Source organism: Rhincodon typus, chromosome 11 (assembly GCF_021869965.1).
Source record: "Rhincodon typus isolate 14 chromosome 11, sRhiTyp1.1, whole genome shotgun sequence".
Classification (NCBI taxonomy): domain Eukaryota; kingdom Metazoa; phylum Chordata; class Chondrichthyes; order Orectolobiformes; family Rhincodontidae; genus Rhincodon; species Rhincodon typus.
Genome location: NC_063342.1, coordinates 75,636,871 through 75,649,358, shown reverse-complemented (window position 1 = coordinate 75,649,358; position 12,488 = coordinate 75,636,871). Strand labels below are relative to the sequence as shown.

At 45.4% G+C, this 12,488-nt stretch overlaps 1 protein-coding gene across 1 annotated transcript in view; it reads left to right on the top strand.

Annotated features, from left to right (window-relative positions):
* The window catches only part of epsti1 (epithelial stromal interaction 1), an 85,532-nt gene that overhangs the window by 61,280 nt on the left and 11,764 nt on the right, over positions 1–12,488 (top strand). The window contains exon 10 of the mRNA XM_048602829.1: positions 5,563–5,633. Coding sequence (XP_048458786.1) covers positions 5,563–5,633 — 71 coding nt within the window. The remainder of the gene's footprint in view (positions 1–5,562; positions 5,634–12,488) is intronic.

Genomic DNA, 12,488 nt, shown 5'->3' with positions numbered 1-12,488 from the left:
TTAAACTCCATCTGCCACGCCTCAGCCCATTGACCCAATTGATCAAGGCCTCTCTGTAATCTTACATAACCTTCTTCAACGTACACTATACCACCAATTTTGGGTGTCATCCACAAACTTACTAACCATGCCTCCTACATTCACATCTAAATCGTTTATATAAATGACAAACAAAAGTGGACCCAGTATCGATCCCCATGGAACACCACTGGTCACAGACCTCCAGACCAAATAAACAACCCTCCACCACCAACCTCTGTCTCCTACCATCAAACCAATTTTGTATGCAATTGGCAAGTTTACCCTGAATCCCATGTGATCTAACTTTATTAATTAGTCTACCATGCAGAACTTTATCAAAGGCTTTACTAAAATCCAAGTAAACAACGTCAACTGCTCTGCCCTCATCAATCTTTTTGGTTCATTTCTCAAAAAACTCAATCAAGTTTGTGAGACATGATTTCCCTCACACAAAACTGTACTGGTTATCCCTAATCATTCCTTGGCTCTTCAAATGCATGTCAATTTCAGAATCACCTCCAACAACTTTCCCACAACCAATGTCAGACTCACAGGTCTGTGGGGCCCAGGCTTCTCCTTACAGTTTTTCTTAAATAAAGGCAAAACATTAGACATCCTCCAGTCCTCTGGCACTTCGCCCGTGGTTATAGACGATACAAATATTTCTGCAAGGGGCCCCACAATTTCCTCCCTAACTTTCCACAACTTCCTGTGATACACTTGATCAGGTCCTGGAGATTTATCTATCTTTATGTTTTCTAAGACCTCCAGCACTTCTTCTTCTGTATTGTGAACTGTGAACAGGAAATATTCATTTAATATCTCTCCCATCGCCTGAGGTTCAACACAATGATGACCTTGTTGAACTTTAAGACACTCTACTCTCTGTCTCACTGCTCTTTTGCTCTTAACATATTTGTAGAATCTCTTTGGATTATCCTTAATCTTGTGTGCCAAGGCTATCTCATAGTGACGGGGAGCCACGGAGACCTACGTATAGTCTGTTGGGGAACAACGGCCAGAATCAGACAGTTCAGTTGTAGCATAAACAAAGGGGCAGACTCACAGAGTAGAATCTTCACAACCACTGAACCATATGGGCAGTGGAGGGTCAGGTGTGATCAGCAGAAATTAGATTCTCAATGTCAAGAGGAAAATATTTGCATTTCCAACCAAGGGTTGAACAGTGACACAGGAATCTTGCTAGAGAGCAGCAAGAGGCTCATTACCATTATTACCTAATCTTGCCTCATTCATACGTACTTTCCCATTCTCCCACCCACCAGATACAAGCCAAAATCTAGAGTGCGGCAAAGCGTTGGTAGCAGCATATTTTTGGCAGTACAGACTTGATGGGCCAAAGGGCCTCTTCCCTACTGTTTGGTTCTATGGCATGAATTCCCGATGTAAAAGTCAGAACGCCTGGTGTCTCCAGCTCACCTCTAATCCTCTGTCATAGCCAGCAGGCACCAACATTCTGGGGCACCCTGGATGGGTTGTGACTGCCTGCACTACACCCTCAGCCCGTCCACAGACATTGGCATTGGACAAGCACCAGTCTCACCACACTCTCTTGGCACATCTCCCACCGACTTACAGCACACTTAGGAGTGCTCTCCTCTGTCATCTTTCATTGTAATGCTGGACAGGGACAGGCACCCAGCTCACAGGTTGGCTACATCTCTGTGCTCCTCGCTTGCTCTCTTGTCACTCACTCATTTTGCTCCTGCCTTGATGCTCACAGCATCTTTGCCTTACCTTTTTGTACCTTGACCTTCAGCCAGAGGCTCTCCCTACTTCAGTCTTGCCTTGCTGTTTAGCACACACACCAAGCCAGGCAGCTTGTCATGTTTGCCAGCACCAAGCAGTTAAGGGGATAGACATGTTGCTGTATGGCAGTGTGCTACCTCAATGTCACATCTGCAGTATGTGTCAGCAGCATTTGCAGGGAAAACATAGAACATAGAACAGTACAGCACAATACAGGCCCTTCGGCCCACAATGTTATGCCGAACTTTTACCCTAAACCTAAGGTCTATCTAACTTCCACCACTACCTTATACTATCATTCATATGCCTATCTAATAGCTGCTTAAATGCCCCTAATAAGGACAACTTCACTACCCTCTCTGGCAATGCATTCCACGCCCCTACCACTCTCTGAGTAAAGAACCTCCCTCTGATGTCTCCCCTATATCTACCTCCACTCACTTTAAAACTATGCCCCCTCAGAATAGCTACCTCCACCCTAGGAAGAAATCTCTGGCTGTCCACTCTATCTATACCTCTGATCATTTTGTACACCTCCATCAAGTTTCCTCTCATCCTTCGTCGTTCTAAAGAGAAAAGCCATAGCTCTCTCAACCTTTCCTCGTAAGATCTTCCCTCCATTCCAGGCAACATCCTGGTAAATCTCCTCTGCACCTTTTTCAGCACTGCCACATCTTTCCTGTAATGAGGCGACCAGAACTGGACACAATACTCCAGATGTGGCTAAACCAGGGTTTTGTATAGCTGGAGCATAACTTCACGGCTCTTGAATTCAATCCCTCTATTAATGAAAGCTAACGCACCATACGCCTTCTTAACAACTCTATTCACCTGGGTGGCAGTTTTCAGGGAACTGTGGACATGAACCCCAAGATCCCTCTGCTCCTCCACACTGCTGAGAATCTTTCTGTTAACCCTGTATTCTGCTTTCAAATTTGTCCTTCCAAAATGAATCACCTCACACTTTTCAGGGTTAAACTCCATCTGCCACTTCTCAGCCCAGCTCTGCATCCTATCAATGTCCCTTTGGAACCTAGAACAGCCCTCCGCACTATTCACAACTCGACCCACCTTCATATCGTCCACGAACTTACTAATCCACCCTTCCACTCCTACATCCAAATCATTTACATACATGCATGCATGACTCAAAGTCCTCAACCAGGCCAAGAGAGACAGCCTTCAGTCAAGAAGGCCCTGATACAGTCATTCAAGGGCAGCCTCGGATTCTCAGTTCAGGGCTTTGAACACAGTCAGGCAGCCACTTTGCAGTGGATAAGGTCAGAGGGTCTGTATCACAACATTCTGTGGAATGGGCCATGGTCAGTCCTGCAGATCCAATGTAACCAATCTGGGAATTCACAGTAAATCAGTCAGGCAGGGGCGCGATCAGTTATGGTCAACAGGGGGGACAACTCAACCCAAGTCAAATCAGGGACCACTGCTGGAGTGGGTAAGTTGAGGAGGTTAATTGCGAAGATCAGTGGCTATATGTTGGGATGTAGAAGAAACAACAATTGCAGAGATGAGCAATTCAACATTTTAAATATTGTGTTGAAGGACTTGGATTGCTGTGGGGCAGGGGCGGTCATTGACAAGTCAAGTCATCCTGGCTTCAACAGTGGGACAGTGCAGCATCAACTGCAAAGCTGTAGAGCTGGAGCTATTGGGAGATGAAACCCTAATTCAAAAAGGTGTGTAAGAACTTATGGAAAATCAATACTGATGGGGTCAACAGGAAGAAAGGAACATTCCAGTTTGGAGGGAGTGGGTGAGGGATGATGACGCTGGGACTGCCTGTGCCAAGTACGACCTACATTGCCTTCTGTGGCCCTGTAAATCCGAAATGCACATTGGAAATGGAAAATGGCTGCAGGCACACCTGGAGTGGCCAGAGTGAATGTTTCATTTTCTGTCTCAGCACACTGGTGAGTAATATGAGGCCCTTGAAAGAAACAAGAGGATGTTTCCCCTCATGGGAGAGTCCAGGACCAGGGACCATTTCCCAGAATACAGAGGTATCAATTTAAGACTGAGACTGGGATTCTATGGAACTCCTTACCACAGAGAGTCCTTGTGTCTTTATAGGGCTGAGATAGTCAGATTCGTGATCAGTAGGGGCATCAAGGATGACAGGAGAAACACAGGAAAGTGGAAATAAAGAATGTCAGAGCAGCTATGATCCTATTGAATGACAGAGCAGGATTGAGGGGCCAAATGGCCTACTCCTGTTCCTATTTCTTATGGCCAATTGCACAAATCAGGCAGCTGCATTGACCAAGTCAAAGATATCAGTAATCACAATACATAGTACATGAAATACTGGTCACAAGCAACGTTTGGTCCTCGCAGTTTGAAGATAGTCATCTCTGTGAAGCAAAAGTGATCATAGGTGACTTTAAAAGTGGCACCCATGGGCCATTATTCACAAAGACAATATAAGGTCTCATAGACTATGCAAGGTCACGGGACTGATTTCCTCAGACCCTGAACTGTAAGTATTCAGTTGCTCAGTACCTTGAGTATAAGAATTGGGATATCATGTTGAGGTTGTACAGGACATGAGGCCTCTTCTGGAATACTGTGTCCAGTTCTAGTCACCAAATTATAGGAAGTGTATTATTAAGCTGGAAAAGGTTCAGAAGAGATTTACTAGGATGTTGCCGGGTATGGAACGTTTCAGTTATAAAGAAAGGCTGGGAATTTTTTTTTGCTGGAGCATGGAAAGTTGAGAAGTGACCTTATAGAGATTTATAACATCATGAGGAGAATAGATAGAATTAATGGTAGGTGTCTTTTCCCTAGGATGGGAGTATTTCAAGAATAGGGGACACATTTTTAAGACGAGAGGAGAGAGATTTAGAAAAGGCCTGAGGGACAATCTTTTTACACAGAGGGTGGTTCACGTGTGGAATGAACTTCCTGAGGAAGTGGTGGATGTGGGCACAATTACAAAGTTTAAAAGACATTTGGATAAGTACATGAACAGGTAAGGTTTGGAGGGATATGGGCCAGGAGCAGGCAGGTGGGACTTATCTAGTTTGGGATTATGTTCCGCATGTACTAGCTGGACCAAAGGGTCTGCTTCCACACTGTCACAGGAACAAAGGAATATGAGTAGACCATTCAGCCTGTCAAAGCTGCTTCACCATTCAAGGTGATCATGGATGAATGAACTATTTCCACAACTCTTTATACCAGTGATAATCAAAAAATTATCAACCTTTACTTTAAACATAGTAAAAGACTGATCTTTCATAGGCCTCTATGGTAGAGAATTCGAAAAGTTCACAACCTTCCGAATAAAATAATTTCTCATCTCAGTGGGGTTTTGTTTCCAACACATTGCTCCCTCCAGAGGCACATGTATCTCCCCAATAGCCGCTGCTCTAATTTAGACGTGGAAAGAAAGTAAAACTTTCCAATCTTCTATCTCCAAAGAATCCACAATGCGAAACAGACAGGTGTGCAAGTAAACTACTGTTTTAGCTGGAAAGAATGTTTGTGGCCCTAGGGCTGTATCCAAAACCCAGTGGAACGGAAAATTCTTGTTATTTCCAGCACTCAGATCTCAAACTGCAGTTTCTTTTCAGCTCCTATAAATGGCAGTATTTCCCCAGTTTATCAGATTCACACATTCGGTGCCTTTAGTTATGGATAAAATAAACACCATACCCTCCTCATTAATTTATCTTTTAATAGTTGGTGATTTATTCTCTGGGATGATTTTTTGTTGTACCTTGACCCTAGTGTTTTATCCTGCAATTACAGAACGACAGAGAACAAAATGGAACAATGGTGTTTATGATGTACCCTTTGAAGCCTTCACAACATCCCGAAATGTATGTCGTCAAAACAAAATGTTTTCTGAAAGTCTTGTCACTGTTTTAATGTTTGCAGAAGCTGCAGCCAATTTTGTTTTATATTCATTTGTGCATTGTGGGTGTTGCTGGCTGGGCCAGCATTTATTACTCTTCACTAGTTGCTCTTGAGAAGATGGTAGTGAGCTGCCTTCTTGAATCACTGCAATTCACCTACTATGGGTTGACCCACAATGCCATGAGGGAGGGAATTCCAGGATTTTGACCCAGCGACAGTGAAGGAATAGTGATGTATTTCCGAGTCCGAATGGTGGGTGTCTTGGAGGGAATCTTGAAGGTGGTGGCATTCCCATATATCTGCTGCCATTGTCCTACTAGGTGGAAGGTGCTGTCTGAGGATCATTGATGAATTTCTGCAGTGCATCTTGTAGATAGTACACACTGCTGCTACTGAGCATCAGTGGTGGAGGGAGTGGATGCTTGTGGATGTAGTGCCAATCAAGTTGGCTGCTTTGTCCTGGATGGGGTCAAGCTTCTTGAGTATTGTTGGAGCTGCACCCATCCAGGCAAGTGGGGAGTATTCCATCAGACTTCTGACTTTTGTCTTAGAGATGTTGGACTGGCTTTGGGAAGTCAGGAGATGCAGTATTCTACATTATTCCTAGCCGCTGACCTGCTTTTGTAGACACTGTGTTGATTTGGTGAATTCAGTTGAGTTTCTGGTCAACAATAACCCCAGGATAAGACCAGAAATCACAAAACACCAGGTTATAGTCCAACAGGTTTATTTGAAAACACAAGCTTTCAGAGCCTCAGTCCTCCTTCAGGTGTTAGTGAGAGAGGCAGTATCAGTCACAGAATTTATAAGTAAAAGATCAAAGGGTCACATCACTGATGAGGATGTATTAAACAAACCTAAGATGCTGTTAAATCTTTAATCAGTTAGAAGGTTTGAATTGATTAATAAGTATATGTAAATCCCCGAATTCCTTTGAAGTCACTGTCCTGAGAGAACTAAAGGTTTTATCTGTGCAAAGAAGAGGTGACATTTTAGGTCAGACAATGCATGTTAGGTGTGAGGCTTTGTTTAGAATCTGTTTGTGTTTTGGTTTGGAGTCAGACTGGTTTTATTTCTAAAGTAGGAATTTATAAAATGCCACATTGACTGACTCCCCATCAGTGGTGTGACCCTTTGATCTTTTACTTATAAATTCACTGACTGATATTACCGCTCTCACTAACACCTGTAAAAGGATAAGGCTACAAAAGCTTGTGTTTTCAGATAAACCTGTTGGACTCTGACCTGGTGTTGTGTGATTTCTGATCTTGTCCACCCCAGTTCAACACCAGCACCTCCACATCATAAACCCCATGATGTTGAAAGTGGGGGATTCAGTGATGGTAACACCAAGGGGAGTCTGAATGTCAAGGGGCGGTGGTTAGATTGTATCTTACTGGTGATTGTCATTGCCTGGCATTTGTGTGGCATGAATGTTATGTGCCACTTGTCAGCTCAAGCCTGGATATTGTCCAGATCTTGTTGCATGTGAACACGGACTGCTTTGGTATCTAAGCAGATGTGAATGGTGCTGAACATTGTGCAATCATTGGCGAACATCCCCACTTCTGATTTTATGATGGAGGTTGTTGATGAAGCAGCTGAATATGGTTGGGCCTGGAACACAACCCTGAGGAACTCCTGCAGCGATGTCATGAAGCTAACTGACCTCTGACAACCACAATCATCTTGCTATGTGCTGGATAAGACACCAGCCACCAGGGAGTTTGCTCCTGATACCCATTGATTCCAATTTTGCTTGGGGTTCTTGATGCCACACTTTGTAAATGCAACCTTGATTTCAAGAGCTGTCATTCTCACCTTACCTTCTGAATTCAGCTCTTTGTCCATCTTTGAGCCAAGGCTATAATGAGGTGATGAGCTGAGTGGCCCTGGCAAAACCCAAACTGAGGGTCACTGAGCAGGTTATTGCTGAGCAGGTGCTGCTTGATAGTACTATCAATGATACCTTCCATCACTTTACTGATAATCGAGAGTAGACTGATATGGCAGTAATTGGTCAGATTGGACCTGGCCTGCTCCTTGTGCAAGACAAGATCTCCAAACCAGACTGCAGGCTCGATGAACCTGTCTTTGGAGGGGTATGGTTTAGGGATGAATGTTGGTCAGGCCACTGGGAGAATGAACTCTCTGTGCTGCCATATGCATGGTTGGCTGAAAGCTGGCACCTCTAACCCAGCACTCCATTGAAGGGTCAGCCTAGTGTTTGGGGACTTTTCTCTGAAAATTCTTCAAGTCCCAGAGTAAAGGCTGAATTGAGCTGATGAACATTGCTGCGGGTTCAGACTCCCTGTGTTTTAGGTACTTGAGCAAACACTGAAGGCACTGACCCACGCAGTAAGCCACAATCTGATGCCAGAGCTGTCAGTCTCAGCACTAAGATCGCATTCTGAGATCCACTGGCAAACACTGGGCATAATACATTCCCATGGGTCTAGGCCCAAAACGTCAGCTTTCCTGCTCCTCTGATGCTGCTTGACCTGCTGTGTTCATCCAGCTCTACACCTTGTTATCCCAGTACTGGGAGGCACTGTCTTTTAGACTGAAGCTCTGTCAGCCCTCTCTCTTGTGAATGTAACTCTATAGCACCATTTCAGAAACAGCATGGGAATTCTGAGGCCAGACCAATGTCGATCCCTCTATTGAAATCCCTTCATAAAAATCTTGCTATGTATTCCTCTGTGAAGTCCTGCTGTGCTGAACTTATCTGCCACACTTGTCTCTGCTAAATCAGTAATATTGTCATCTTCAAAATGGCTATACTGGGATACTCTGCAATGTTGAAAGCTACCACTGCCACATTTGTCCTGACTCGACTAAGGAGCCTTCATGTCCAAACTGCCAGAGGTCACAGCTTTCATATGGTCCACATTGAAGGACAGTACATCCCTGCTTCCCAACCACACCAGGCATGTCAACTATAATTGTGTACTCACATCTGTGGATGGGATTGAACCCGCTACCCTTCAAAATCAAAGGCAACAGCTGCAGTCAACAATACAGCTCAGGGCCTTTCACCAGCGAGCCTCAGCTCTCAGGATTTGTTGCCATTTGCTATAGCAAGCTATAGCATAGCCCCCTCAGGCATTCTGCTCTCAGAGGTAGGAGGTATTGTGCACTCCAAAAAAGACACTTCTATTATGGAATCCAACAGAGAGGTTTGTGAGAGCTGGACCTAGCTATCATCACTGGCACTCCCTCGCAGGCGAAGATGAATTTCTTCCACTCCCAGGGTGAGACCGTAAGGTGGCTGTACAGACCGATGCAGCTACTGTAGGCTCTGTTACACCTGGGGCAGGTAGTTGTCACGGGAAGGGGTGGGTGGGCCATTGGTGTGCCAGCGCGGTGCTTTCACTGTTTTCACTTGGCTTCGATTTTATCCCCCACGGCAAGTCTCAAGGTGCTCAATACCTTCCCGGATGCTCCTCCTGCACTTTGGACATTCTTGGGCCAGTGATTCCCAGACGTCTATGGGAATGCCGCACTTCGCCAGTGAGACCTGGAGGGTATCACTGAAACGCTTCCTCTATCCACCTGGGGCTCGCCTGCCATTTCGAAGCTGGGAGCGGAGCACCTGCTCAGGGATTTTCGTGTCGGTCATCCGGACGATGTACCCAGCCCATTGCAGCCGATCAAAGGCATTCAGTGCCTCTATGCTGGCAATGCTAGGTTGGTCGAGGACACTGGTGTTGGTGCATCTTTCTTCCAGGATCTTGCACAGGCAGCATCAGTGGTACTGCTCCAGTACCTTGAGGCATCTGCTGTAGACAGTCCATGTCTCAGAGCCATATAGGAGGGTGGGATCCACCACAACTCTGTAAACCATGATCTTGGTGTCGGATCTGGTGCTGTTGCCCTCGAACACCCTTTACCTCAAGCGGCCAAAGACTGAGCTAGCATACTGAAGACGACGTTGGATCTCTTCATGAATGGCTGTTTTGGCCAGCAGAACACTCCCAACGTATTGTAAGTGGTCAACATTCTCCAAGGCCTCCCTTCACATTGATGGTCAAGGTTTTGCTCCACAAAGACAGGGCAGTTTGATCTTGCAGATGTTCAGTGTGAGACCCATGCTCTCATATGCCTCTGTAAAGGAGCTGACAATGGTCTGGAGTACATCTTCTGAGATTGCAGATACACAAGAATCATCTGCGTACTGCAGCTCGATGGCACTGGTTCGGGGTGAATTTGACTTTGGCTTGAAGGCGATGATGGTTGAATAATATCCCGCTGGTTCTGTAAGTTAGCTCCACTCCAGCATGGAGCTTGTTAGCGGTGAGGTGAAGCATTGGCAGTGAGGTGAAGCATTGCAGCGAGGCAGATTGAGAACAGTGTCGGGGCGATGACGCAGCCCTGTGTGACTCCGGCCCACACAGAGAATGTGTCAGTGGTGGAGCCATTTGTCGTTACCACAACTTCCATGTTGTCGTGGAGCAGGTGAAGGATGGTGACAAACTTCATGGTGCAGCCAAAGTGGAGAAGGACAATCTACAATACTTCCTCACTGACGGTGTCAAAGGCCTTTGTAAGGTCGAAGAAGATCATGTACAGGGTAGGTAGTTTCTTTTCTCTGCATTTCCCTTTCAATTGTCGCACGGTGAAAATCATGTCTGTTGTGCCCCTCAGTGGCCAGAAACCGCACTGCGATTCCGGGAGGAGTTCCTCAGCCACAGAGAGGAGACAGTCAAGGAGGAACTTGGCAATGACATTTCTAACAGTCGACAGCAGGGAGATTCCCCTGTAGTTACCAGGGTCAGACTTGTTCCCTTTTTTGAAAATGCTCATGGCATCTCGGAGCTCTCCGGCTGTGCTCTCCTCCTTCCAGATAAGGCTGACAAAGGCGTGTAGCTGCAGCAGAAGCTGTATGCCTTCACACCTCAATGACTCAGTGAGGATACTGTCTGCTCCGGCAGCCATGTTCCTCTTAAGCTGGCGGACGACCTTCTCTACTTCGTGCAGGGCTGGGCTGTTGCTGAGCTCATGGCATGTAGCGTGCTGTGGGAGGCGTTCAAGGATGCTTGGGATGATGACAGAGCCCTGGTTGAGGAGGTGTCTGAAATGTTACCCCACCATTGTTTGATGGGTTCTTTATCATTGATAAAGAGTCACTCCATCCTTGGCCAGGAGTGGAGTGGTGATTGGGTTGTTTGGTCCATTTATGGTCTTGACAGCACAGAAGAAACCATGCATGTCATGGTTGTCAGCCATTCATTGGGCCTCCAGTGCCTCCTCCCCACAACCGGTTCTGTATGTCGCAGGTTTGTTGTTGGACCGAACAGGAATCCCATGACAACACTAACTATTTGAATGTACTACGGATGGGTCACTAAATGCTGGATCATCCACACCTTGTGAATGAATAAAGAAGAACTAATGATGGGCATTGACATTCTTTCCTGAAATGTTCCTGCACACTGACTGAACAGCACGCTTACCACCAACACCATACCATCTTCATCCGACCAGACAGAAGAATGAAAAGCAATAAAGTCATTGAATGATACAGCATGGAAACAGACCCTTTAGCCCAACTCGTCTGTGCTGACCAGATTTCCTAAATAGATCTACTCCCATTTGCCAGCATTTGACCCAATTCGCTCTAAACCTTTCTTATTCATGTACCTTTTAAATGTTGTAATTGTGCCAGCCTGCACCACTTTTTGTGGCAGCTTGTTCCATATGCTCACAGTCCACTGGGTGAAAAAGTTGTCCCTCAGGTCCCTTTTAATTTTTTTCCCCTCTCACTTTAAACACATGCCCTCTAGTTTTGGACTCTCCTACCCTGGGAAAAGAACCTCGGCTACTCACCCTACCCATGTCTCTCATCATTTTATAAACCTCAGCTTCTGACTCCAGAAAAGATAGCCTAATCAGCCTCTCCCTATAGCTCAAACCCTTCAACCCAGTAACATCCTTGTAAATCTTTTCTGAACCCTTTCAAGTTTAACATCTTTCCTATAGCAGGTAGTCTAGAACTGAACACAGTATTCCAAAAATGGCCTCACCAATATCCTGTAAAGCCGCAACATGACATCACAACATCTATACTCAGTTATGACCAATGAAGGCAAATGTACCAAACACTTCTTCACCACCCTGTCCACCTGCAACTCTACTTTCAAGGAACTATGCACCTAGGTGCTAGGTCTTTTCATTCAGCAACACGCCCCAGGGTCTTACCATTAAGTGTATAAGTCTTGTCCTGATTTGTCTTACCAAAATACAACACCTCACATTTATCTAAACTCCACCTGCCACTCCTCAGCTTATTAGCCCATCTGATCAAGGTCCCATTGTACTCTGAGATATTGTTCATCACTGTCCATGAGACCACCAATTTTGGTGTCATCTGCAAACTTACTAACCATACCTTCTGTAATCATATCCAAATCATTTATATAAATGATAAAAAACAGTGGACCCAGCATCGATCCTTGCAGCCCAGTGTTGGTCACAGGCCTCCAGTCTGAAAAGTAACTATCTACCATCACCCTCTGCCTCCTACCTTCAAGCCAATTTTGTGTACAATTAGCTAGCTCTCCTGATTCCATGTGATCTAACCTTGCTAACCAGTCTACCATGCAGAACCTTGTCAAATGGCCTGCTGACATCCATATAGATAATGTCTAGTGCTCTGCCTTCCACAATCTTTGTTACCTCTTCATAAAACTCAATCAAGATAGTGAGACATGATTTCCCACAAAGTCATGTTGACAACACCAAATCAGTCTTTGCCTTTCCCTCAAAATCCGCTCCAACAACTTACACACCACTAATGGCAAGCTCACTGGTCTATA